Below are 27,672 nucleotides of genomic sequence, written 5' to 3' on the forward strand. Positions count from 1 at the left end.
CCGGCAGCTCATTCATTCAACATTCTTCGCTAGCTTATTTTTTTTTTTTTGGATTTTGGAGTGACATTGACATTTGATTGACACGTGAATCACGGCGTTAAAATATGCCCACCCATCGCAAGGAGAGTGTGTTATAGGAGTGTGGGCCGCCGTGTCGTAACAGGATACATAACACCCCGTTCACACCTCTCACCTTTCAAAGGTGACAGCCTTTTGCCTGCCAGACATTGGGGATTTTCTAACAGACGAGGCCTCGTAAATCTTTGCGCTTGTGCCAGAGAGAGAGAGAGAGAGCAAACATATATAATTACTTGATATCTGAATTGATTTACCGTGAAAATAATTTATGATTCCCTGCGATTGGTAAACAAGATACGAGATTTGCCTGTTAAAGGTTTTCCTTAAGCTTTTTGCTTCTTTGATTATTCTAAGCATTTCAAAGCAGCGACAAGGTTATCACAACAATTGATAAACATAAATCTAATTTACTTCTCCTAATGGCCCCTGCCCATATATATTTCTTATAGCCCCCATTTGGCATTTTTAAATAAACAAATTTGTGCTGGCAAGGAACATTAATGCGGGGGCGTGCCACTTGTGGCTCCAATTCCAGTTCAGTTCATTCAGGGAACTTTTTCATTTTCGCTAGCCTTGTTTTTTTTTGTTCTGTTGCCCACAACTTAAACAATAATAAAAATTACTGTTTATTTATTTTACGTGAAATTTTATGCATCCGAAACGAATTTATGCCAGTGTCTTCGCTTTGGTTTTTCCTACAACTCCCAGTGTTGTTTTTCGTTTTTCATTTGTGGTCAGAGCGTCGCAGGCACTTTTGGAAATTTATGCCCTGGCCTCTTATTTATTTTCATTTGGCGTTTTGTTTTTGTGGCTATGGGCAATTGCAGGCCACATTAATTGGGCATCGGTTGCGGTTTATAAAGCATTAATTGCCTCATCTAACAACGGACTCCCCTGCGACCCCCTTTGCTTTTTCTCTTTTTCTCTCTAGCCAATTTATGAATGCAATTTTATTGCATTTAAATTAATATATGTCGAGGGGCTGCCAAGTATATGAGGTAAATAAATGACGGACTAAAATACACAATGGTTTTGCGAGTGCCAAATGCGACAATAGGGAAAAATAACAAAAAAAAAAAACTCGCAGAATTTCCTAAATAAAAAAAGTTAAAAATTGAATAATTTTATTCACTAAATTAAAGGTACCTTAAATGAGAATTTGTATTGAAAAGAAAGATTTTTAGTTACAATACGGAAACATATAGTTTATTTTTCTTTGAGTAAAACAATGTATGGGCTACATGGCGAATGCTCAATGCGCTTCCGTACTTACTGGCCGCTGGGGGCCGTGGGCGTTGTGGGCATGGCACAGTAGTCAGTGAAATGCATTTAAATTCAATTAATTATGCGACGCGTCGTCCATTAGGCGACAGTTGCCGCGAATTATCAATAATCTCGACTAATCTCGCCTGACAGCCATCGTTGTTGCTCGCCTTTTGGCAACGTTTTCGGGTTGTCTCCATGCCGCCCTCTCCCCATATATATGCTCCCATCCCGATCTCATTTACTCAAAGACCCACTGTCTCAGATGAATTATCAGCCATTGAGATTGCGTTCTGCATTTTGCACTTACCGCCCGCAGGTACCAAAAAGCATCCACCTGCCATTGACAACTCTCAGCAGCGCGCCGCGCGTGTTGATGTGCAGCGCATCCGTGGGCACCGAAGGATCCGTGACTCTGCAACTGCGGGATGCGAATGCCTTGGAGGCAGCTGCAACGAAAACAGCATCAGCCGTAGTAGCCACATCGACGACGTCATCAAATGGCGCTGCGAATGCGCCAGCGTCGACGCTAGAGAATGCGTTGACCATCGGTTATCCGGATCCGGAAATGTTGGCAGATGTCTTGGGCACCATTCAAACAGCCTGTAAGTTAACTATATATTATTGACATTGAACTATTGTCTCACTTTCCTCCTTAATCCTACAGCTCTTAAGAACAACAACTCAATCACAGCAGCAACTTCAAGCAATAGCTCCGTCAAGTCGGCGAGCAGCAATCATCTGACGAATCCCAATAAGATAACCATAACCAGGCGTAGTGTACAGTCCGTTAGCACCTCGACGAACAACAGCGTTGGTGGCCATAGCAAGACCAACACCAGCTACATCAAGAACTGCTTGATCCGCAGCAGCAGCTGCAGCAACACAGTCACCAATGTCACGACATTGGCGCAGATTATGAGCAACAGCAGCACCAGCAGCGCGGCCAGTTTACTCAATCAGCATAATAACAACAGCAACTGCAGTAATAGTAGCAACTTCAGTACCGCCTCTTCAGTGGGCAGCAGCATCAGTGTCGGCAGCAATAGCAGCAGCAACAGCAATTGCAGCAACAGCAATAGCAACGACAGCAACAGCAGCAGCGGCGGTGGACATAGTTTAAGTTTCAAGGGCACCGGTCGACATGTTCCCACTAGTGGTGGATTAAGCTCATCTACGGCATCTACAAACGGTAGCAATACCGCCAACGGTATTGGCATCATAAGCGTCGAAGCGCCACGAGTGAAAAATCGACCCAAATTATCCTCACCAACGCGTCACGGACCGCAGCAGTGTCAGGTGCGTATGAAAGTCCGTTGCGGCTTTTGCGGTATATCTTTTATATATGTGTGCCTGTGTGTGTGTGTGTAGTATATATATTATATATATCCGTGGCCTAATCGCCAATTTATCGCCGCTCATTCTGAGCCATGCCAACATGTCGTACAGACAGTCGTGCAATATTTATAAACAGACATTAAGGTCGTCTCGTTCGAGTGGCAGGTGAAACGCGTACGCGTTCTCGCAAGTGCCTTCGCCTCTGAATCCGTTGCCCCTTCTACTCGTTAAAGTCCGCCGGACAGCCACTTGGAACTAATATTATTATATGGCCGTAGTCTGGTGTGTTTATGCACGGCGCTAATTGAGCGCAGAGCCCGTCTAGTTGGGATGCTGTAAGAAGAGGGCAGTTCCATTGGCTTAGAAGTTGCAAGAATTAATAACTCGGAAATTGTTGGAAAGACCATCAAAGGGTAGAAATCGTTTCAATAGAATTCTTTGAACAAATTTCTTGCACTGAGGAAAAGTGTTTTACAAGGTGCTTACCTTAGAAAATATTAGAAACTAAAGACAATTTAATCTTCAAAGAGGAAACTTAATTTCCAAATGAAAACAAGATCTTAGGAACTAATTATCTATACATACTTGCCAATTTCATTTATAAAATTAATTCATAAACCCAAAATAAGATCTTTTTCCGTGCTAATTTCCACATCGCTGACTTTGGTTTATTTTCGGACCTGCCTTATAGCGTTTAACATAAATTCCTGCCTCCAGAACACAGCTTCCCATCTAGTTATAGATTTCGAAAGCCAAATATTGATTTTAGAACCCCTTTTTAGCCGTGTGAAAAATTTCCACATCCAAAACTCACTGGCTGACATATCGAACAGCTCTCGCCAGGGGCATTCAACACGTCTCGACGTCTGTCAATAAAACTGACAGCCGCTCAAAGTGCTGCGGCTTAAAGTCCTCCTCCTCCATTCTCTTTGTTGTTGTTGTTGTTATTGCGCATCTACTGTAGAGTACGACGATAAAGTACATTTTATGACGCGTTTTACGATACTGCGGATGTGGAGAGGAAATGTTTGGTCAGCGGCAGCATCGGGGAATTGAAATTTCACTCCTGCTGCAGGCAATCAAACATAACCTCGTCCAGTCCACATGCTCGTCCACAGTTGTTCCTGCGGATAGTTTAGGGTATGAATGTGGCCCAGCTTTTGGTTACGGAATTCGTTGGTCGTAATTAGCATGCGGTGTGTGGTGGCCGCAGAAAAGAAGAACGAAAAAAAACACCCAAAACTACACACATAACGTATACGCAATGTGGCTCATTAAAATGTTCGAACGGCGAGCGACGGCCGCAGCGCTTTCAATTATCTAGAGGGCAGCCGACAGCCAGTGCTAATTACATTTCTCCTACGTTTTTCACTTGGACTTTTTATAGATTTGTTGCAAGATCTTTGGAAATGCCTCGGCGCTGGCCAAGCACAAACTGACGCACAGCGACGAGCGGAAATACATCTGTGCGCTCTGCTCGAAGGCATTCAAGCGGCAAGATCACTTGTAAGTAAATGAGGCGCACTAACTAGTGATCTATTGATCTGTTGAGTTACAAAAACCACTGATCCACTGATCCTATGAACCACCCACTCTTCTTTGTTTGTTTCTCTTAGAAACGGACACATGATGACTCATCGGAACAAGAAGCCTTACGAATGTAAGGCGGATGGTTGTGGCAAATCCTATTGTGATGCCAGATCCTTAAGGCGTCACTCGGAGAATCACCATGCGGGTGGAGCAGCCACACCCACCACCAGTCAATCGCTATCGCCCACCGCCAGTTCGAGTGGTACCAGCAATAGCAGTGGTGCTGGTGTGGCCACAAGCTCTTTGAGTTTATCGCCGGCTACGGCCAGCGGAGATGCCAGTTCCCCGGACGGAGCCACCTGCATTCGAACCTACATTTCCACGGGCAGTTCGGTGGTGGATGCGGCCACTGGTATCGCCCTGTCGGAGGAACAGATTAAGGCCATGAACCTGCCGATCAAGACGGGCGTGACCTTACTGTCGCCCACCACATCGACTTCCTCGAATGCCTCTTCCACGGCCTCATCTGCCAGCTCATCGCTTTCGTCAGCGGGATCGGGATCAGGTTCGGGTTCAGGATCAATTTCAATGGCCCCGTCACCCTCAAGTGGCACTATGATAGCCGCCAGTTCGCCCACCATAACACTCAGCGACGGCATGAGCCTCGAGGGCGAGGGTCTGACCCGAGAACAGTTGGATCTCATCAGCAAGATTATGCAGCAAACGAAGCAGACAAGTGCCCAGGTCACCGTCTCCTCGCCAACGAGTGTCAGCTCCTACAAGATCAACACCAACTCGTCGCCATCGCAGAACAGACCGCGCACCTGGAACATGCAATTGGTAAGGGGTTAAGATGTAGAACCAATCTTAAATCAGAATATCATATCATCTTCTATCATTAACAGCTAAATAGTGCCCAGAATGTGACCGTCACCGTTGAGGACAACTCTGAGCTTGTAGCTCCCTCCTCCAACTCACCCGTGGAGGTCAAGGAGGAGGAGCTAAGTCCACAAATTGTGGGCAACATGAATCCCCACCTGCTCAACATCGTCAAGCTCGACAAGCCGGTCGAGTGCAATCTCTGTCACCGTAAGTTCAAAAACATACCCGCCCTCAATGGGCACATGCGCCTGCATGGCGGCTACTACAAGAAGGATCCGGAAACCAAGCGCAGCGAGAAGAAGGACTCCAGTGGTCCACCCCTGCAGACGGCTAGCATAGGAGTAAGGGCCCTTATAGAGGAGAAGATCATCAGCAAGCGCAAGGACATGACTAAGGTGAGGAAATATAACCAAGTTGAAGGTCTAAAAAAATACAACAATTTCCCATTTCGTTTAGGGTTCCTTTGTGGTTCCGGCACCACCGCACAGCAGTGGCACCACCACCACCCTGCGTCGATCAATCAGCGACCTGGAAAGCTTCCTTAACCCGAAGACCAGCACCAGCAGTCACACGCAGACGATGACCACCACCACGGGCACCACAACAGCTGTTCTCCCAGCGGCCACCACCATCAAGAGCAGCAATGGTTTGAGTATCCAGCAGATTGGTCTCCCGCAGAGCATTGAGATCTTCAGCGGAGGTCAGAAGCAGGCAAAAACTCTCAATCTAGGTAGTGGCACCAACACAATCACTATAACCACCAACAATGTGCCCACCACCACGACAATGAGTGCTCTGACAGCTTTGAAGGCTGGAGGCACGATCAGTGGCATTTCCACGGCCACCAATACGGATCCTAAGGATTCCACACTCATAGAGCTCCTAAAGCGAGGAACTCGCATTGCTGTCACCTCTAAGAAGGCTCAATCTCAAGGCCAAATAGGGTCCAGTTTAATGATGACTTCCAGTGGAGCAACAACCAATGCAGTGGGTGCTGTAACCGAGTTGACCACCATTGGGGGTAGTGGCAGTATGCAGACGGTTGGACGGCAGATCATTACTAACAATAATCGTACAGTGATCATACCCTCCGATGTCCAGGTGGTGTCAACCAAAAGCAAGCTGAGCAGTTTAAGCAGCCTGGTAAAGAGCAATAGTACTGGCAACTGTTCCTCGGGTAATCTCTCACTGGCTGATGGCACGCCACTTTCCCTGACAATTGCTCCCAATCAAGAGATCACGGGAGGAGGTGGAAATGCCAGCGGAACGGGAAGTGTGATCTCAAGTGGAGGAGGTGGAGTCTACACGGTGACCTATACCAGCGATGGCACCGATCTTTTTGATGATGCCGAAGTGTACAACGTTTCGGATACCGAGATGCTGCTGCAGACGGTTGACTCCATGGAGCTCCTCAACGACGAGGAGATCAAGAGCGAACATTCCGAGGACTTTGCTTTGCTGAGCGAAGCCGGCGATAGTGCGCACACCCAGCTGGTGAAGCTGGAGCCGGAAAGTGGACAAGCCAATGCTGGATCTGGAACTGTATCCGGCGCGATTACCACGCCGTTGCCCACCTTCCAGCAATTCCATTCCAAGGAGCTGATCATGCAGAACAGTTCGCAGATCCAGGCGATAGCCAGCATGCGGGGCAGTGGAAGTGGTGTCCTAGCCTCGCCACTTCACTCGCCATTGGCCTATCCCACTCCTCCTTCGAGTCACGAGAACATGGCCCAGAGTTCACCGTTTATCGAGGATGCAGCTGCCCAGTTTGTGGATGCCAGTAACACCTTCTTTGGGGACAAGACGGACTTCTCGCACATCTACTTTAAGACGGATGAGGGCGAAGCCACCATTGAGCAGCTAAATGAGCACGACAACGAGAAGATTCTGAAGCTGAAGTCGGTACTGGAGGAGAGTAGCTTCGATCCGTCTATTAAAGTGGAGGATCTGCTGAATGGCACGAACGATGACACCGAGTGTGATCTGCGGGAGTTTGCCGAGACGAATCTTTCGTTCTTGGATGAGGATCAGGAGTTTCTCAATGACTCTAGGAATGCCACCTCACCGCTTTCGGAATCCTTCTTTACCAGCGGCATAGGCTCTGCGGAGGATGTAAAGCAGGTTTTGAGGGAAGTCCTGCCCGATGAGAATATGCAACTCCAGCTGAGCAGCGAGCAGCAGGGCGAGAATATCATAGATCTCTACTATCTGCCTGGACTGGGTTTGCAATCCCAGATGATGCCTAACTCAGAGGACCCTTTGCTGTCCTCCTCTCCAAGAGAATTTGGTCAGCAAAGGCAGCAAATGTCCCTGCAGGCGACCAACATGCAACAACCCCTGGAGCAGCCTCTGCAGGGCAACGGCAACAGCATCTATCAGCAGCAGGAGCAGCAGCAGCAAGAGCCACAGCAGCAACAGTCGCAGCAGGAGCAGTCACCGCAACAGCATCAACAATTGTTGTTGCCCCAGCAACCACTCAATCAAACGGATTCCATGCCAGCGGTGGGTCAGCAGCAGGGTGACTTTATGCTCCCCCTAGTGGGTGGTCATGGATTTGCTCAAGTTACCAGCCAAACCCAGTATATAGATAGCAGTCAGGGAGGCATGGGGATGCAGCCACTGAACAGCCTGCTGCAACCGCTGCTTTATGGCGGGGCAACCACTTCCAATGGCAACGCCTCAGCCGGGGGCAACGAAACTCTGCTCACCACCGATTGCCAAATGAATGCCAATCAAGGCCAAATCGATGCGGGCCTGTTGTTCGCCTGTGGCAATACGACAACCGTGGCTAACAAACCCCTACCCGGTCTCCTGTCCAACCCCCCAAGCGTGGCCAATCTACAGCCTTTGTCCAACCAAACCAATTCCATACTGAAGCGTCGCCTGCGCTCCAATGCTCCCCAGGAGACGCACAAGTTCTCCAAGTTCCACACTTTGTCGCCACATCGTTCCAAACTGCGCAAACCATCCCGCACCCATTACACGCCCGCACCCATCCTGAATCCGGATCGCAAGGGCACTGGCTTGTACTGCAACGTGCGCAAGCAACTGGGTCAGGGACTCTTCGATGCCTTCGACGATGACTTTGGGGATTCGGTGGGCCTGGTCGATTTCTCTGATGAATCCAAGGTTAATCTGGGTTCGACATACCAAGCCCAGATACCCAGCTGTCGGCCGTTCGAGGAGGCATCAAGGGACTCACTGTGCGCTGAGATGATGTGGAATCCGGAGGTGCAGGAGGATGACAAAATCCTGATGCGCTACATTGATCTCAGCAAGTCATCGGCCGTGCCCATGGGCAGTCATTCCGAGGAGGTGGCGCTCCAAACGCTGCTTAAGGCCAAAGGAAACTCTGCGGCGGCTGTGCTTACCCTGTTGCAAACTCAGTCCGGTGCTTTCCAGATGAAGTGGACGGCCTATGAGCTGGAGCAGTTTCTGCGGGGATTGGAGAAGCACGGCAAGGACTTTGGCAAGATTGCTAGTGAGGTGAGAACCCCTTTAATTTACTATCTTTTGAAGAATGGAACTGAAGATTCTTCTAATATATAGCTGCAGACAAAATCCTCCGGCGAATGTGTCCAAATGTACTACTTCTGGAAGAAACTGTGCGTGGACTACAAGGTATCGCATTTGAAGATGGAGCCCGTGGTCGTCATTGCTCCCGCTGTGGAGAAGCCCTATGTCTGCGAGATCGCCGACTGTTCAGCGGTAAGTTGTAGGCTCTAAGATGCACTGCAGCATGTCCCCCTTAGCCCGAGCACGAATGGCAGTTCCCCCAAGCCGAAGGCCAACATCCCACCTTACCTCACTGGCTCTTTCTGTTTACTTTCTTTCTTGTACATAACGCTCAAAAATCCAAAAATCTTGCCAATCCCCTCGCCTGCGCCGAATGTAGAGCTTCAGTTCGAAAGCGGCGCTGCACGGCCATGTCCGCATACACGCTTATGGTCGCAGTGCCAGCAGCAACAACACCAACAACAACAGCAGCAGCAGCAGTAGCACCAGCAACGCCAATAACAGCGGCAACAGCAACATGCAACATGCCACGGCAAATAGTGCCAATTCCTCGAGCAGTAATAGCAACACCAATAGCAACAACACCAGCAGTTACGCATGTGCAACACTAGGTAGCAGCAACAGCAATAACCCAACTAGCAATGCTACAACAGCAGCAGCAAGCCACGGCAGCAACATGGGTCAAAACGGCAGCAACTGCAATTCGAATCTAAATGCAACGACAGCAACATCGTCTGCGCTTTCAGCCACGGCCAAAATGGACACGGCAATTGGCAACACTACTTTACCCATAGCCAAGGAGGGCGAGTTCCCCTGCAAGGTGTGCGGCAAGTAAGATTCCCCCAAAGCAATTTCCACCAAAAAACACGTGAAAATCGTATGAAAATTCGAAAATCCGCAAGCGATTTGAGTGCCCGTAATTGACTTGAGTTGAGATCGTAAACGCACGCTGTACCGTAAAATAACTTGTGTATATCGTATGCCGTATACGAGTTCTTCTTGATTAATAGATCTTGAGTTCACTGTACTTATCGTTTCGAGAAACTCCTAAGTTCTCTTCAGTTTTGAGTTGTCTTATGTGCTACCCCCACTTTCTACTACTTTCCAATAAGTTTTAGTTTTGAGTAGATATACCAACTTTAGTTCCTTTCGTATGACAGTTTTTTCGACTACTATGCCTTAAGTTAGTTAGAGTTTTCATCAAGCGATATATTAACTGTTGTTATTGTTGTTGTATTGTATTGTTCCATGATGCGAAATCCCCTCAAAAACAAAATCAAAAATCAAATAACGAATACGATACGAATAAATCGATAAATTGCAATTTTAAAGCGAAGAATCACAACTCGCAAATAGACGTAACCGTAACTGATATCAGCTCCACAAGTCCACACGTACAGCTCGCTGGCCAAACGCCCGGTAAGTAGGAGAGATTCGACTTTCGTTCTCACCTTTCGGTTAATTTCGATATCCCTCTTCCGTTCTCACGCTCCATTCACTTGATCTCTCTGTTCTCTAATTTTGTGTATTATTGTAATTTGTCTTCGAATAAACTTTCTCCACTTTTGTAAATATTATAAAAAAAAAATATTATATAAAACCCTTCATATGTATATTGGAACAGCTGGCTTACGACGTGATCTGTATCTGGTTCCTTTATAATACGGAGATCACAATCCCAGAGCTGCTGTATCATTCAAGCGCACACTCTCAATTCTTCCGTTCCTTTAAGATATATATGTAATTAATCACTAATTTAAATGTTTTCTATTTTGTGTTTTGTTCTTTTTTTTGTATTCCTAAACATAAACTCTCTATTTTCCATAGTTATTAAATAAACAACCAAAAGCAAATTTAAACTCCACACCAGGCTAAGTAAGAAGAAGTGAACAGAAAATTGAAAAGCAAACGTCTATTTCGTATCTTTGCATGACTTTCTTCTGCCCAGCTATATCTATATACCCTATATACCTATGCATGTGCTACGAATATAAACTCTATGTGCTTCATATTATATCTAAATGTCCAATTAATCCGCCTAGTCTGCATTCTGCTAGTAGTTCGTAGTCCAGAGAAATGTAGACTGCAGACCTATGTGTTCTCATGGTGCCCTGTTCTCTGCTCTCTTTTCTATCGGTAGGGTCTTCAATAAGGTGAAGAGTCGCAGTGCGCATATGAAGACTCATCGCGTCCAGGAGCCGGATCAGAAACATCAGCTTAATCATCAGGCTGGAACTGGATTGACCGCCGTAGCTACATCAACCATCACCACACCGTCGTAGGGATCGAGGATCGAAGAGGAATGATATGGATAAGCTATATATAGCTATATAGGAAAACCAAAAGAAAAAACAAACAAAAATCGATTGACAATCGCATTAAGCAAGCAGCAAGCATTGTTTACCACTGTTAGAATTTATGCTTAGACGAATTTGAGTCTAAAAATCAATGTCACGTGTACGTAGTAGTTAAAGGCATTTCTTCACTAGATCTATCTATCTATCTCTAGCCCTAGCCCTAGTCCTAGACCTCTCTATCTCACTCCTATCAATCACTTCTCTAACTAACTAACTAAGTAGGAAAACACTGCGACTCGCTGTAGATTGTAAGTCTAGCCAAAGATTGGTAAAAGTTCAAATTGAATTGTTATTGACTATTGTAGACAAGTGCAATATTTATGTTGAAGTACTAGTAATATCTACGAAATACGATACGAATATTATGTAAATGTATACCTACCGTTTTTTATATATACTATATGTAGGCGTTTATTCTGCTCGACTCGACTGTAGATGTACACACACCCAGACACACTCTAAAACTATATACTAAAACTATGGCTAAAGGTAAGGCGAAATCCCGATCTATGATAAATACTAGTGCATAATTACTGTTAACTACAAGTTTTTCTACTCAAATACTCGTACATAGTTGCAACACACTACACTGATACTTTACTAGGGCGATAAATGTCTAGTCAATAAGAGAATCTCTATATATATATACATAATTGATATATAATTACATGCCTAGGTGTACGATGTATGCGATATATGATTGTTGTTCTAGTTTTAACGACGACGCAAGTCAGCAACTCCGAGTAGTTGAAGTTTTACTTAGATTGTACTTACCATACTATACCTACAGACCTAAACTATTGAACTATGAACTATGGCTTAGAGAAACCAAAAACCAAAAAACCGAAAAACCCAAAAGAGAAAATCTAGTGAAATCAAGTGATATTGAGTGAGATCAAAAACGATTTTAGCTAAACGTGAACAAAATTCAATGCACACCAATTGTAAAAAAAAAGAAACGAAAAAACGGAAGTTGAGAAAAGTTTTAACTTTTACTTTTAACGCAAAACGCAAACGTTGTAGGTTGTAAGAGACACTGTAAATATGAGTCTAGCAAATTAACCGATAAGGAAGGATATCTTTCAAATTTCTCCAAAACGCATAAAAGACATTAATCTATTTATAATTCTAGAATCCCCCAAGCCCAACCCTCCTTCCTACCCAAAAAAACATAATGAACACAAACAACGAGGGTTTTAACTCCAAAAAGAAAACCCCACAAAATGAAAACCAAACACAGAGACACTCACAGTGCAGTTTTATATAGGCCTAGGATATATACATAGTTATTATATACAAGCATATATTAAATTAAATGGTACAACAGTAAATCTGCCAGTAATTTGAACAACAACAACAACAAGAATCACACGTTTTCCATTTGGACAGTGAGCTAATGTACTACAACAAATTGATCAATTGATTCAACAACGTTTTTGAGGCCAATGCCGGGTGGTATGTTATTGACAATGGCGTAACTTAATCTAGTTTAATGTAAAACCAATGCATGCAGGGCTAAAACAAAAACCAAAACCAAATACTCACGTTTAGTCTAATATACCTTCCGCCTTTCCCCTCTCAAGCTCCTCTTTTCCACTCATCACCAAAACACCACCACCACCACCGCAGATCCGGTATAGAAATTTGGAAGATGGGAACTATTAGCAATTCTTATGGTTGTATTCGCCGCTAGATGGCGTGACTTTTTCTTATCGTACAACACTGCAAGAAAATACACTACGAATAGGGTGCTGTAAATAAATGGAGGAAAAAAAGGGAAAACAAAATAGAGAGATATACAAATCACCCATAAAGGAGTTTTTTATCAGTCTGCTGTTCTATTTTTCCTTGGCATTAGTAATCATTAAAATAGTCATAGATTTAGTTGACGGACAACATAATTCTTGGATATTTTTCGGTGTTATATACAATAAGCCTAAGCAGATATAGTTAAAAGCAAATACAGCTAAAGCAGCCCACCATAAAGCACCTTCGGTAACTGTTTGTTGTGGGCCTTCGCAGCCGTTTAAAGACTTTCTCGCGTACAAATACAAGAAAAAAGAAAAAGAAAAGAAAACCAATTACCTATATCCCGTTCCCATCTTAAATGGTCATCCTTTGTTGTGTGCATTTTCTCTACAAGTCTTCCGTTTTCCGTTTTCCGCTTCCATCTCCATTTCCATGCCCATGTTTCCGTTTCCGCCTGAGTTTGATTCTGTTCTATGCTCAAATGCCTTCAAGCGTATATAAGTCTTAAGTATTATTAAATAAAGTATCCACAAATGAGTGTTTATCCTTAAGTAAGTGTTCAAATCTAGGCTAACGTTAGCTTAAGTTCACATGTGTGTGCACTTTGTTGCTTTTCAAAAAAGTTTCCTAAAGACAAAGAAGAATGGATAAATGGATAATGTTAGGCATCTGCTCGAACGTCTAGTCAAATGCAGTAGATATTATTATTATTAATATTATTACTTAATTTATTTATATTTTATTTTAAGTTTCATTTAGTGTGCCAAAATGTTTATCGTTTACCAATTAAATGATTTCAACTGTTTCATTTTTCACCCGATCTGGTCTGGCATTTTTATTTTCGCTTTTCCAAATAGTTAAACAATAGTAAAGGACAATCTGTGACATTGAATATGACTTCCGATATGTATTTCCGAGCGATAATTTCCGGAATCATCAGCGTCAGCGGTTCCACCTCACTCACTTTTATTCGAAAACTCTGCGTTGTGATTGTTCATTAAGCGAATGTAAAGATAAACTGTATTTATGCAATACAAGATACGTATTTTAGAGTAAACTGTATATAGTGGCGATACACACGCCTCCAGATTCCTCAAAAGCCAAACTAATTCTAGCTCAAATGTCGAAATCACATTCAAAAATCATCAGTATATATATATATATACAATTTGCATTCCAATTGACAAAAGAAACTATATAGTTGCATGAGTGGTTTACTTCTTCTCGGCATCTGTTTGCAATATTTTGTAAATCGTACAGATATACATATATACTATCATAAATGTCATACTGAAAACTGAAAACCAAACAAACAAAAAACCAAAAAACCAAAAAACCGATATATTAAAATTAGAAAACGCAACAGAATTACTTCGAAATACAATACAAAAAACCTTTTGAAATTGAAAACGATTGATAATAGCTATTAGACATATCAATTTTATTTAAAACGAATCGAGAGATCCATTCAGAAAACAAAGATATAATATATATATATATATACATATATATGTATACATAGTCCGTACACCTTCGTGTACACCAGTGCATTATTGCATTCCTGTTTAGCCAAGTAAGTGGACATTTTAAGCGTCATCATAGTATTTACAGGACCTTCTGTTAAGCACCTCTTTCAAGAACTTTGCTTTCAAATGCGGAATCTCAGAGTATTTAGACTGACGAGCAAAAACAAAAACAATACGAAATTATGAGATGTTCTCCTGAACGCATTCCATGAACCCTTCATATTTGTGCCCCTAACAAGGATCGATCGTGATCTAACCTAAAGACACGATGAATTGCGAGACAAACTTTACCGCTCAGTATTATCGAAATGCCCGGAAAATGACCTTCGCAAAAGCGATGGAGGAAATGGTCGGGCTGATCGGCCCTGCTATGATTAAGTACCATATACAAAGAACTACACAAATCTACGATGTAAGTTTTAACTGTAATATGCAAAGAAGAACACTTTTATATAAAAGAAGCAAACTGTTACTTTATGGCATTTAGTTGAGATGCTGTAACCTCTTGTTGATCGTAAATTGTACGTAGCATGTAATACCTATTTAACTCGCACACACACACACACACACATATAAATGTACGTTTATACAGTGCTAATATTAATATTCTGATATGAACGAATATTTTATGGTACATCTATTATATGTACATAATAAGAGTAAATGTAAACTTAAATGTTTTCATGGTTGTAAACTGATGATCAAAAATAGATTTAATGCATTTTACATGCTTTTATTTAAACGCAGAATTAACTTCAACATTGCTTTACACTTTTTGGTACCTAATAACTAATAATACATCACATCTAATGCATTTCTTTCAACGAAAATAGATACGTCTCTTCGTTTAACGTACATCATTCATTGTTTTTACCAGATCTTACAATGGATAAACGAAATATTTTCTGAACATCACAAATGATCAATATGTAAGAGATATTTGCAAAAAAAAAAAAAGAAACCAAAAAGAAAAAAATCATGAATATTCCCTCCAAATAATTTTTAAAAAATTACGTATTTGCTAAAAGTCAAATCTCTGATAACTGTAATGAAAGGCAGTAGGCAGTAGGATGGTAATGGTTCTTAGGAAGCAATGTGCAAACTGTCTATAATGGAGGAATACTGTATTTAGCATGATGTTACCAGTTACATTTAACGTAATTACAATTACAATGATTATTGTGTATTGCATGTGTATGTGAAGTGTATGTAATTTAAAAACTAAAACTCTACAAAAAAACGAAAACTCTACAAAAAAAAAAACGAGAAAAGTGGAAAGAGAAACTATGGCACACATTTGCCATTTAATAGTAGTCAATTCTTCAAAAACCAAAAAACATAAAAAAGAAAAACACATTAGGCTAAGTGTGAAGACAGCATGATGATATATATGGACACTATTTTCTAAACGTATTACAACAATAATTTATGAATTTGTTGGTAATTTTATACATAATATATACACAGTTACTTTTGTTAGCTAGCAAAACGACAACGACAACTTAGGTAGCGCCGAGGTAGATAAACTTTATGAATGTTGTACCCAAAAAAAGCCCACGCCCCGGACACCCGCGAGAGCACACTGTACAGGCACAAACCTCTGGGCAGGATGGGCTCTCCCTGTGATCTGAAGATCCTTGGAGATCCTGCCCTCGCGCATCCTACCAAGCTAGTTAGGTCCGCGTCCCTCAATGAAAAACACAAACACACACTCTCTCTTTCTCCACTATGCACTCCTCAACACTCTCCCACACACACACACACACACTCACTAAGACTCTACACTCACTCACTGATTTTAGAATCTCTGTTGGATCTGTTGGACTCTACCATTTTTGGTGTGATATTCTATTGGTTGTGGCGGTTAATTTTTGAGCCGCTTTACACATTGTTGCATTTCTACTAATCGTAACCTGGCCAAGGAAAGGGTAGGTCAGAGTATGAGGAAAAACGAATATTGAAAACTAAGAAATTAATAATTATATATAACTTATTCAATTTCCTGTTGTTGTTTTGGTTGTACATGCGTAATGAACTCGTTTTTGGACTCGTTTTGACTAACTGTAACTGATTGCCAAACTTTGTTAACTATTTTAGTCCATACATACGTACATACATACTTTTAGGTTTAAGCACTTGTAATTTAATCGAACATGATTTGAGCAAATTTAATGAAAATGAACTAAACTTACAAAAACACAAAATGAAAATAAAGTGGTGGTCGTAACTAAATGGAAGATGTTTTTAATGGGTTGGAATTTCAGTACAACTGGAGAGAGAAGCTTTAACAGTTAACTTTATCATCAGCCTTAATCCCAAGCAAAACGTTATCAATAATCCTAACTTTAATCTCGAATCCCAAGCTTAAAATATAACTATAAAATAAAACTATAAAATATAACTTTTAAAATTTGGATAACTATTCCAACTTACTGAATTTAGAACTTTAAAGTTGGTATTAGAAATCCTTTTTAATCCCATATCGTAGGTGTCTACTGTACCACATACATTTTAGTCCCTCTGCTTATACAACCCTTTGAAAGTTTAGCTGAGACGCAACCCCAAAAGCTTTGCAATTCTCCTCCATTTTCCCTTATTACCGCTGCACTGCGCTCTCACTCTCTCTCTTTGTTTTTCTCTCTCCCATTCGCGGTGGACCTCCCTCACACACACACGCTCGTTCAACTGACATTGTTGTTGGCTTTTGTCATTGTCCTTTTTGCGTTCGCTTTTGCTTTCGCTTTCGCACTCGTTTATTTAGTTCAGTGTGTTCAGTTGCGTCCTGGCTTCATATCCTGTCGCTATCCTTTGCCTCAGCGCTTGCCCAAGCGGTTTCAGTTTGAGGATTTGAGTGCATTTACAAAGCGGCTGCAAGCATAAAACAGCCAGAACTGTGCGTCAGATCAAGCCATATAATATATATATATATATTTGGCAATTAGTGAATGGTGTTCGATATATCGAATTGTGCGGGATAAAGGATATAGGATATATATCCTTAAAGTAATTAGTTCCGCTTTACCGTTAAACCGGCTCGGATCGTAACCTTTTTTAACTTTCAATCGGGGTTGTGCGTCTGCACTAAACGGCTTCAAAATTAACTACTCAAAGTACCACCACAACGCTATGTCCTTATCGGCCATAGCCAAGGTAAGCGAATCCCAGCGTCATTGGCGCCTTGTATTCAGCATTTGGCAAAAACCCATTCCTCGCAATATCACTCATACCACGCGGCCAGAAATCTCTGACTTCAGTCGCAGCCTGGGTCTCACTCATACCCCGGCCTCCGAGTCCGCAATTTGATTTTGCGCACAACGGCAAGCTTTCCTCCCTCGCGTACACACTGCAAAAGTTTGCAAAAACAGGGTTGTCAGGCGTTCGAAAGTTTAGAAAAAGGATAATTAGTGGGAAGGGAATATGGAATCTTTAGAATGAGCTACTAAAAAACTTTAATTGGGTTTGATTGTTGAATTTTGAAATCATTATCTTATCATCTCATAAGACAAAAAATAATGGGTTTAGTTTTAGGAACAACTCGACAACCCTGCTCTATGCTTTTGACTCAAACTCCAACTCGCGAACTCAGCAAGCAACCCCTAAAAAAGCACACCCTCTCGAACCGAATGGCGAAACTTCTGAGCCAATTTTCTCTTGAGCAGGGGTCCTGTGTCCTTGGCGCTGCCTTCGCGCTGCGGACTCAGGACAACGACAACTTGAATAAGGTTAATGCCCCTAGCCGACCTTGGGGTGCGACACAGTTCGGGACTCGGGAGCTCGGGATCACCGAAACGGAACTTGCAGCTCGGATAACTCGGATGTCGGTTGTCGGGACATTTCGGACCCATCGTCCTTACTTTCCCATGAGTTCATTGAACTTTTAGGGAACTCATTATGTTTTCCGTGAATATGGTAGCGTGTGTGGGTGGGATGACTACGACAGCGACGACCCGTCGATAGGCTCTGCTGGGTTGATTGGCCAGGCCGGAACAGCCAGCTGTGTGTATATCATTTTAGGGCTCGTCCTCATCGGCGGCCATTGAATATGGGTATATATGGTATAGGTTCTACTGGTGCCCCCCTCCGAACCGACCGAAGCTCTCCACTGTTGCTCTGCAGCTGTTGTCGGGCGCTATTTTTGGTGCAAGTCGAACTTGACGCTGTGCTTTTTTGTCAGTCTATCGCTGGCGTTGCTCCTGTCTGGACATTATGAATCATGTGGGTATATCTATATCTCTTTAAAAAAAAAGAGAAATCTCGGGGAAAATCATTGTTATCTCTGTGAATAGAATAGATAGATAAGTGCGTAATTGAGAGATCTACTTTATCGCGAAGTAAACATAAAAACAACACCAAATGCAAATGATTAAACCAGTTTGACTAGCCGAGGCGCTAGTTGTGCCTCCCAAACCAACTCGTTATCAGCGGCAGCAACCTGTTCTGTGCCATTTGTGTTTTTCGAAATTAGAATAAATAGATTTCGTAATAGAATTTGTGGGCCTGTCATGCCATTTAACGCTGGGCTGTTGTCGTAAAATGTCTACTAATCCGAATGTTTCCTCCTCCGACGCACAGCCAATACTCTACTCGTATTGGCGCAGCTCGTGCTCCTGGCGCGTGCGCATTGCGATGAACCTGAAGGAGATACCCTACGACATCAAGCCGATCAGCCTGATCAAATCCGGTGGCGAGCAGCATTGTAATGAGTATCGCGAGGTCAATCCCATGGAGCAGGTGCCCGCTTTGCAGATCGGTGAGTCTAGCTTGAGTGCCCTTAACCTTAAAAATTCCCTTTACTCTCAATATTTATTCGCTTTTAGATGGACACACCCTCATCGAGTCGGTGGCCATTATGCACTACCTGGAAGAGACCCGTCCCCAGCGACCCCTCCTCCCACAAGACGTCCACAAGCGGGCAAAGGTCCGCGAAATTGTCGAGATCATCTGCTCGGGCATTCAACCCCTGCAGAACCTCATCGTGCTCATCCACGTGGGCGAGGAGAAGAAGAAAGAGTGGGCCCAACACTGGATCACACGTGGCTTCCGGGCGGTGGAGAAAGCGCTGTCCACCTCAGCTGGAAAATACTGCGTAGGCGATGAGATTTCCATGGCTGACTGCTGCCTCGTACCTCAGGTGTTCAATGCTAGAAGGTGAGTATTGAAAATTAGTAAATCGATCAAAACAAGTAATTCAAAGACTGTAAGAAGTTCTTCGTGAAATATTATTTGATAACTATTCCCATCTTACAGATTCCACGTGGACTTGCGCCCCTATCCCATAATACTCCGCATCGACCGCGAATTGGAGAGCAATCCCGCCTTCCGGGCGGCCCATCCCTCCAATCAACCGGACTGTCCGCCGGAGCTGCCCAACAAATAGAATTTTCCGACGACAACTGCAAAGCGCCGGAAGACGAAAAAGTGAATTGCAGTTCGTAACGCAGGCACAGGACAAACTAAGAACTTAAATCTGATCGGTGGGCAGACGGATGGCGAAGGCGATGTCGATGGCGGATGGATGGGGCAGATGGCGATGATTCCATTTAAGCAGAAACAGTCGGATGTGATTTAAGAAATTGCTAACAGCATTTAAATATGCATAAATGCATAAAAATACTATCGATATAAAAAATTAACGAAATTCCTCACACGAAATTCAAATGCATAATTCTCAAAAAAAGTAAAAAAGAAAAAAAAACAAAAACGGAACAAAAACTAATAATAATAAATTCTTCAGATTCCCTTAGTTTGTCATTGTGAACATGATCTAAAAGATGAACTCATATATATTTTAAATGTAACTTATTTTTATGCATTTTATTTAGGCTAACAAAACATAACAAATTCAAGGAAAACTCTCATGACGAAAAGCAAAATTCAAATTCAGGGATTTAAAAACATAAAAAAATCGAAAGAAAAATACAAATTTAGAAACACTATCGAAGATATACAAATATAAACGATGTATGTATGTATAAGTACTTCATGTCAAAGTTGGGCAAATGCTAAACAAATCGTTCACAAAGTACAAAACTTCAGTCAACCAATAAGTAAACTAAATACCAACATACAAACTATACACTAAAATCGAATAAATCCTAAGTATTTTAAAAGATCTAAGCAAAGGCATCGATCGATGCTGTATAGCCTATATTTGATGGTTCCATCGGTCGCTATGACTCCTTGATACCACGAAAGCATAAAGCATAACTTATCTCAACTCAATGCACATAGACGAATGATAATGCCATCCAATTAAGTGCACAGTAATTTTATTAGCAAGTTGATGTAAATTGGATCTTGAGAGAGTATCTTCACAAACAAAACCCCTGTACGAGTAGATGTAAGCCTGCCGATGCCAAGTACATACTTACTTACTATCCTGCACGACAGTACAATGCACACGTCGGAGAAGGACGAACGCCGATAGTCACATCTTACAAATATACATTATATAGGACGAGCTGCGCATTTTCGCATACCAAAATGAATACCAAATTGAATACAAAAACCAACTAATATGCATAATTTCCGAAATATTGTAACAGTTCCATATACTATAAATAAATAAACTTCAAACTAAACAAAAACTTTGTTACAAAAATATTTGTTTAATTAATATTTAAGTTTGGTAAAAGAAATATTTATGATTTTTCAGAATTTTGTTTTTTAGTTTTTACTATAAAAATTTGCATATCCATAAAATCCTCTTTCTACATACATATCACAAAAACCATTGCCTGCTTTTAGGGGCACCATACGAATATAGCTATTTTATCGATAGTTCCGCCAATAAAGTCTCCAATCAGAACAGCTGTGCTTAGACCCGCTATCAATTAGCATAGGTAAACAAGTTTTCTTCGCAGGCTTATAAATTGTATTACTCAACAGATGAAAGATTCAGTTTAATTTGACAAGAAATTTATGGCAGCAGCTAGACAGTTTGTTAATAAAAGCTTCCTTTTGGCGCAGTTAAACAAGACTTCTGACTCCTACGTCCGCAAAATGTCAACACATTCTTTACCTATTCTGTATTCCTACTGGCCAAGCTCTTGTTCCTGGAGAGTTCGCATAGCACTTGCAATCAAGAAGATAGAGTACGAAATTAAGCCCACTTCTTTGTTAAAAACAGCCAGCGATCATGCCTATACAGAGGAATACAGAGCAGTAAATCCCATGCAAAAGGTTCCTTCCTTGAAAATTGGTAAGTGATAAAAAAAGTGACATATAAAATTATTTTCAATCTAACTATCATACGATATTAGATGGTCATACACTTTGTGACTCGGTGGCCATAATGCACTATCTGGATGAAACTCGTCCTCAGCCTTCAATCCTCCCTCAAGATCCTGTTAAGAGAGCCAAAGTCCGAGAAATTGTGGAACTCATTGGCTCTAGCATTCAGCCACTGCAGAATAGCGCAGTCCTGAATCACGTAGGAAAGGACAACAGTCTAGAATGGGCTCAGCACTGGATAAATCGTGGATTTCAAGGATTGGAGAAAATTCTTTCACAGTCGGCTGGGAAGTTCTGTGTGGGAGATGAACTAACCATGGCTGATATTTGTCTCGTGCCACAGGTTGGCAATGCCAGAAGGTAAGAAACTTGTTAATTTCTTTATTTACTTATTAATTTATTAATTATTTTCCAGATATAAAGCTGACCTAAGTCCTTATCCTACCATAGTTCGCTTGGACGAAGAACTACAAAAACTAGATGTTTTTATAACAACTCATCCCAACAGACAACCCGACTGTCCGCCGAAATTCGCTCAGAAATAGTAAGAACTTTAGAGCATGGATTGCTAAAGGTGTTTAAATTGCATTTATTTTTTTTATTATAAAACGATATTTTAAAATTTATAAAAACATTAAAAAACTGCATATATACAAAAAGAAAAATGTAATATACATGCTTGGTACAAACATTATTGCCTACTTTTGGGAGAAGCCATATATATACTTCCATTTTAATGAGTGTTCTCCAAAAAAGTCTCCAATAACAACAGCTGAGAAATGATATTGATGCGCTATCAATTATCAGTCGGATTTGTTCATCAGTGGTAATAATTGTGTTCTCAAACAAAAACGAGATACTATTTGATTTAAAAAAGAAAAATGGCTGCACTTAGACAGTTACCCTATAAAGGATTGCAATTAGCGCACTTATGCAGTTCTTCTGGATCCACGGCTTTATCCCGGAATATATCAACCAACTCAAAGCCTATACTATATTCTTTCTGGGCAAGCTCATGCTCTTGGAGAGTTCGCATAGCATTGGCAATCAAGGGAATAGATTACGAAGTTAAACCTACATCTCTGGTAAAAACAGACAACAAACATGTCTACACAGATGAATTTAGAAAAGTGAACCCCATGCAAAAGGTTCCAGCTTTGGAGATTGGTAAGTAATAGTTTCTTAATCATTACCAATCTAAAATTTCTTAACCAATAGATGGACATACGCTGTGCGACTCTGTGGCCATAATGCATTACCTGGATGAGACGCGTCCTGAGGTGCCACTTCTGCCCCAGGATTCGGTGAAGAGAGCTAAGGTTCGGGAAATCGTAGAGCTTATATGCTCGGGCATTCAGCCTCTGCAAAATATTGCAGTTCAGAATCATTTGGGCAAGGATGAGGGCTTGAAATGGGCTCAGCACTGGATCTCCTATGGCTTTCGTGGCCTGGAAACTGTGCTTTCTCAATCAGCAGGAAAATTCAGTGTGGGAAATGAGCTTACAATGGCTGATCTTTGTCTTGTGCCTCAGGTTCGCAATGCTAGAAGGTAAGGCTCTCTAGGACCTTCTTTCTTTTCCTCTTACTTATCAATATTTTTGTAGATACAAAGTTGACTTGAGTCCATATCCCACTACAGTTCGCTTGTATCAAGAACTGCAACTACTGGATGCCTTTAAAAGCACTCATCCCAGCACTCAGCCAGACTGTCCAGCAGAATTTTTAAAGAAATAAGAAATATAGAAGACTAATGTAAAAGACATTCCTTACTTTTTTGATATTAAACAACCTTAAAAACCCTCCTTCACAATCGAAGTAAAACCATATTGAATTATAATATAATTTTTATTAGTTTTGTCATTTTTATATAATCGTTCTTAAATGTGTAATGTGTAATTCACGTAATTCATTTATGTACCGACCTAACTTTGCATTTCTAATTTTCCATCCTGGATGCGGATCTTTATAATGTTTCTGTGTGTATGTATGTGGTAGTATGCACTTATTGGCTTTCCTGGTTGGAGAGTGTGTGTTTTGGTTGTTTTTTATCTCTGTGGTTGTGTCTTCTGCTGTGGTGTGTGTGTATATATGTATTCAACAAATTTTTACTATAAATACTATTACATACATACAGATGCGGCGGACGCATTACATAACATAACCATTACATTCGATATACATGCATGTTCTGTACTGTATCGTATAACATCATCGTCACCGATCGACCTCGCCTACCTAGCTTAGCTTTCATTTTCATTATTGTTGGCCATTTAGTGCGCCATTACCGTAAGGTTTTAGTTTTAGTTTTAGTCGCAATCTGGATCATTATAATCATCATTTTTGTTTTTTTTTTGGTTTTTTTTCGTTCGAGTATGATTCATTTTTGGGGGTTATATAGCTATGCATATATATGTACGTAGAGAGGAGTAACTGTTTTTGCATACTTTTCGTTCGCAATTGTACAAGTTTTTCATCATTTTCATTTTCTTTTCGTTTGTTTAATTGCAAAAATTATGTTGGTTTTGGTTTGGTTTTGGTTTTGGTTTTTCTCGATTTGTTAAAACTTGAATGAGCTACTTTAAAGAATCTTCTTGTAGGGATACCTTTTGATTTAATTGTTTTAAAGATTTCACTAGACTATTTTGTTTGTTTGTTTTGTGTTACTTGTCTTATCCTTTTTTGGTTTTTCCATTTTCAAATCTATATCTCGTATAAATGAAGTTGAGAGAAAAAAAACGGAAAAGAAAACCTACATACGTTATATACCGTGGTTATGTGTGAACCTTTTTTCCCATTGCGATTTTCAAATGCTAACTGAATAAATCTATAAAATCGTTTGCTTTGCTACTTGATTTTTAAAAAACTTCAATTGATTATACTTTGTAAATAGAGCATAACTAAATATCGTTGATTTCATTTTGCATTTTGGTTTTCTTTAGTTCAATATTAAGACATCCTTTATTTTTTTTTTCGGTTCATTTGCACTCAGAAAGGGATTTGGTTTGCTAAAATTTTATTTAAATATTTTGCTAATATGTATAAGTAAAACTTGTCTCTCTCTGCGCAATTTTCCTTCTCATTGCTGTTATTTAATCAACATTCGCTAAATTCTCCACAAAAACTGAATTCTTGGATCTTGGATTGAATTTGTTTTTTTTTTTTCATATTTTTTGGAGCCATAATTTCATCATCATTTCGCACCTAGGTTAATATTACATTTGCTTAGCCTATATAGGCGGCATTGTATTTACATACATTTAAATACTCTATATACGTTAATTTGTTTACACCCTCCGACTTCATTTCTCATATTTTGTCATTATTATTATCACAGTCAAATCATAAAAGATTTAGTACTTTTACTTTTGAATGAGTTTCCATGATGTTTTTGCATTTTCTGCTAATGTTCCGCGCTTTCGAATGACCATCGATCAGTGTCAATATATCTTTGTTATTATTATTAATTAATAATTCATTTATTCTATAAACCTATTGAGAGATCGAAAAGTGTGGCAGCCGCTGCTGCTGTTCATAGTTCCTAGTACTCGTAGTGTGTGTGTGTGTGTGTGCAACGAAGTGAACTGTGAGTGTGTGTGTGTGCTAGTGGATCTCCTAAGAAACTTTCAGAGGTTCGCAAAGTAATCCTATCGAATCAATTATATTTTCTTTAAGTGTATAAAATGAGAATCTCTACAAAATGTTGTTGAGCGAAATGTTGGACTTTCGGGGACCTGTTACTGCTGCTGCTGCTGCTGCTGCTGTCGATATTGGCCAGATACCGTGAAGGCCGTAATTTCTATTTAACTTTTTGTTTCGGTTTTCTAAGGTACTCACGTATGCAACTTCTTTAGGTTTTTTCTCGGTTGCGAAAGTGTTTTCTTTTTTTTTTTTAAGTGAAGAAGACTCGAAAATTCGATTTGCTTTTTATACGATCCGAAAGTTAACTATTTTGTACACTGAATAAGATTTCATTTATTTATGACCGACTGATCTCACTATGACTGTGACATGCAGTATTATGAATTATGACTTAGGCTAGGATCATTTAACGTTTTTGCTCCATTATTAGATTTTCATCAGATCATTTAGAAAGAGAGTTTAAAATCTTTTGTCGGCTACTTTACATATCTTTTGATGTAGACCCATGTGTGCTAAATGAACTGTGTGCCAAATGGAAACGCAGATAAATAAATAGTTTTTCGGGGTCCGTGCCCAGCTGCACTTCCTCTTTTTGTGAGAAAAGTGAGGCCTGGCACGAACCTTTCTTGCAGTAACTGGGTTCGTTTGTTTTGTTTGAATCGTTAAACCGCTTTTATTTGCTTGAATTAATTAATATTAATTGTATTTATCACACTAACGACTACGATTTATACTTTTAGTGTATGTATATATATATATATATATAGTATTTAATATTTTACTAATGTTGTATGCTTCTGTTGTGGTTGCTGAATGAACGCGTCTCTCCATAGCCGCCGCCGCCGCTGGGTCGTCGGCCCATCCGATAGATTTCTTTTTATACATACAATGCTATATGAGGTTATATAATGATTTTGAGTTAGTTCTCCGACCTAACCATATACCATAAATCTGTTCTTCTGACGATTTTTCAATAGATATATGCATATGGGGGGGGGAGGGTGTACATTTATATATCAATAATGTTTAATTGTTCTAATAACAGTGTGGGGGTTGGTGGTGGCGCCAAAGCATAACAAATTATAATTAAAGTTACTCTCATTACGATCAACTTTCGGTTTAAGTATGCCGTTATGTATGTATGTAATATATGTATGCACTATACGAGATTTGATTGATAAATTGAACTCCTCTTTACATATTTGTATTTTTCTTTTCTTTTCTTTTCGTTTCTTTTAGCAACATACGGATTTTCCTTTCGAAGAGCAAAACTCTCGGCTTGCCACTTCGCTTTTATTTGTTTCTTTAAATTTTCAAAGTTTGAATTTGAATTAGTTTAGATATTTAATGTACTGTATGTATATAGTTAATAAAAGTTGCTTTTATGTTTACTACTTTAACACTAATAGACTCCGTCGTTGAAATAACAGCTGTATTACTTTTCATTTATTTTCCCTACCATCTAGCCTTTCCTCCATTGTTATTGTTATAGATGCCTTTCAATATATATATATATATGTGTGTGTGTGTATGTAATTTAATAAAACTCCTAAACTCCTGTGTGTGTGTGTGTGTTTGTTAAATGGGTGTATGAGTGGTGTGCCGAACTCAATAATGCGCACGTCTTTCCAAAGTTTCCTAGTTTCGTATGATTGCAGTGGATAAAGTTGGTGTACAGTGGGTGGCGGCGAAAGGGGGTGAATTGCATGACAAATGTGCCTGATAAGTGGTAAGTTTTTTTTCTTCTAACTTTTAGTTTGTGGATGCCACAGTGGCAGTAACAGTTGTATCGATGGTAAGCACAAAGCAATCATGCGGCTCTCTAACTTGGATTTGGGGGGTGGGCAGACTGAGTGTGTGTGTGTGTGTGCTGAAGGCCACCCACATACCATTTTTTTCTTTCTGCAAATTCCTGCGGATGTGGGCCAGCGTGGTTGCATGAAGCTTCAATTTGTACAGCAAATAACAAACGCATTCAAACAATAAAATCCAAACAAGCATATAAACACGTCGAAAGCGGGACGCGGGCTAACAGAACCAATCGGATATATTTCTCAAATCTCATCCGATCGGTTCTTAACCCTCGAGTATCTCATCAGTTTGTTTTTATTTTCCCCTCAACTACCCTTCGTCATGCCCTCTCAGCCTCAGAGAGGTAATATTACATAATTTTTGGATCACAAATCGGACAAAATGTTTGTTTGTTGTGAGAGACAAAAACCGGAGCTTGGAATTGTGGCAAAGACCTTTTGCAGTGAATGTACGTATGCATATGGAGAGAGTTTTTTCGGGGCAGGGGGTGGGGGGTGTGGTTGGACTCTGATTCTCTCGGACTGTCCAATGCATAATGCATCGATCGATGAATTGAGAACTTGATTTTCGGGGGAGATTTCTTTTGCTTTTCAAGTAAAGCTTTTCTTTTCTCTTAGTTGTCTCATTAAAAAATTAATTATTTCATAATTAATTTCAAGTATCGTTTGACTTCCTTTCCTTTTTAATAAATATATTTTTTGCTTTGTTTTGTTGACTTTTTTCTTGTTGTTTTCTTTTTTTTGTTTCCA

At 40.7% G+C, this 27,672-nt stretch overlaps 4 protein-coding genes across 13 annotated transcripts in view; all 4 read left to right on the forward strand.

The window, feature by feature from the left end:
* The window catches only part of LOC108109525 (mucin-5AC), a 36,200-nt gene extending 19,729 nt beyond the window's left edge, over window positions 1-16,471 (forward strand). For 4 of the 8 annotated variants that reach the window (XM_017218106.2, XM_017218090.2, XM_017218114.2 and 1 more), the window contains exons 3-11: window positions 1,661-1,946; window positions 2,009-2,640; window positions 4,067-4,185; window positions 4,296-5,049; window positions 5,115-5,486; window positions 5,548-8,577; window positions 8,641-8,799; window positions 8,987-9,438; window positions 10,748-16,471. In XM_017218106.2, the coding sequence (XP_017073595.2) occupies window positions 1,718-1,946; window positions 2,009-2,640; window positions 4,067-4,185; window positions 4,296-5,049; window positions 5,115-5,486; window positions 5,548-8,577; window positions 8,641-8,799; window positions 8,987-9,438; window positions 10,748-10,889 (5,889 nt within the window). In that variant the 5' untranslated portion in view covers window positions 1,661-1,717 and the 3' untranslated portion in view covers window positions 10,890-16,471. Of the gene's footprint in view, window positions 1-1,660; window positions 1,947-2,008; window positions 2,641-4,066; window positions 4,186-4,295; window positions 5,050-5,114; window positions 5,487-5,547; window positions 8,578-8,640; window positions 8,800-8,986; window positions 9,439-9,939; window positions 10,723-10,747 lie in introns of those variants that run through there. The other 4 variants (XR_001772517.2, XM_017218122.2, XM_017218133.2 and 1 more) reach the window with 4 other exon arrangements.
* A 506-nt stretch (window positions 16,472-16,977) lies between these two features.
* On the forward strand, window positions 16,978-20,356 carry LOC108109580 (probable maleylacetoacetate isomerase 2). Of its 3 annotated transcripts, none has more exons than XM_017218166.2 (4): window positions 16,978-17,389; window positions 18,812-18,989; window positions 19,057-19,387; window positions 19,487-20,356. In XM_017218166.2, the coding sequence occupies exons 1-4, from the start codon at window positions 17,366-17,368 to the stop codon at window positions 19,614-19,616; spliced, it is 663 nt and encodes a 220-aa protein (XP_017073655.1). In that variant the 5' UTR covers window positions 16,978-17,365; the 3' UTR covers window positions 19,617-20,356. The 3 variants fall into 3 exon arrangements, with proteins under 3 accessions (XP_017073655.1, XP_017073656.1, XP_017073649.1); XM_017218167.2 differs by lacking the exon at window positions 16,978-17,389 and adding an exon at window positions 18,419-18,454; XM_017218160.2 differs by lacking the exon at window positions 16,978-17,389 and having other exon boundaries at window positions 18,615-18,989.
* A 666-nt stretch (window positions 20,357-21,022) lies between these two features.
* Window positions 21,023-22,106, forward strand: LOC108110184 (probable maleylacetoacetate isomerase 1). The gene is made up of 3 exons (XM_017219127.2): window positions 21,023-21,440; window positions 21,502-21,832; window positions 21,888-22,106. Exons 1-3 carry the CDS (start codon window positions 21,161-21,163, stop codon window positions 22,015-22,017), a joined length of 741 nt encoding a protein of 246 aa, XP_017074616.2. The 5' UTR covers window positions 21,023-21,160; the 3' UTR covers window positions 22,018-22,106.
* Window positions 22,107-22,252: 146 nt separating this feature from the next.
* LOC108110182 (probable maleylacetoacetate isomerase 1) lies at window positions 22,253-23,274 on the forward strand. Its single transcript, XM_017219111.2, has 3 exons — window positions 22,253-22,639; window positions 22,691-23,021; window positions 23,077-23,274. The coding sequence occupies exons 1-3, from the start codon at window positions 22,354-22,356 to the stop codon at window positions 23,204-23,206; spliced, it is 747 nt and encodes a 248-aa protein (XP_017074600.2). The 5' UTR covers window positions 22,253-22,353; the 3' UTR covers window positions 23,207-23,274.
* The last annotated feature ends 4,398 nt before the right edge of the window (window positions 23,275-27,672 follow it).

The sequence above is a fragment of the Drosophila eugracilis genome, unplaced genomic scaffold, assembly GCF_018153835.1.
Source record: "Drosophila eugracilis isolate 14026-0451.02 unplaced genomic scaffold, ASM1815383v1 contig_47, whole genome shotgun sequence".
Lineage (NCBI taxonomy): Eukaryota > Metazoa > Arthropoda > Insecta > Diptera > Drosophilidae > Drosophila > Drosophila eugracilis.

Bases quoted from the DNA above. Each gene is read 5' to 3' on its own strand.
- LOC108109580 (XM_017218160.2), top strand. From the start codon at position 18,773: ATGTCTACTAATCCGAATGTTTCCTCCTCCGACGCACAGCCAATACTC. The intron at 18,990-19,056 runs GTGAGTCTAGCT...ATTCGCTTTTAG, and splicing joins GGTGCCCGCTTTGCAGATCG to ATGGACACACCCTCATCGAG. The intron at 19,388-19,486 runs GTGAGTATTGAA...CCCATCTTACAG, and splicing joins CAGGTGTTCAATGCTAGAAG to ATTCCACGTGGACTTGCGCC.
- LOC108110184 (XM_017219127.2), top strand. From the start codon at position 21,161: ATGGCAGCAGCTAGACAGTTTGTTAATAAAAGCTTCCTTTTGGCGCAG. The intron at 21,441-21,501 runs GTAAGTGATAAA...ATACGATATTAG, and splicing joins GGTTCCTTCCTTGAAAATTG to ATGGTCATACACTTTGTGAC. The intron at 21,833-21,887 runs GTAAGAAACTTG...ATTATTTTCCAG, and splicing joins CAGGTTGGCAATGCCAGAAG to ATATAAAGCTGACCTAAGTC.
- LOC108110182 (XM_017219111.2), top strand. From the start codon at position 22,354: ATGGCTGCACTTAGACAGTTACCCTATAAAGGATTGCAATTAGCGCAC. The intron at 22,640-22,690 runs GTAAGTAATAGT...CTTAACCAATAG, and splicing joins GGTTCCAGCTTTGGAGATTG to ATGGACATACGCTGTGCGAC. The intron at 23,022-23,076 runs GTAAGGCTCTCT...ATATTTTTGTAG, and splicing joins CAGGTTCGCAATGCTAGAAG to ATACAAAGTTGACTTGAGTC.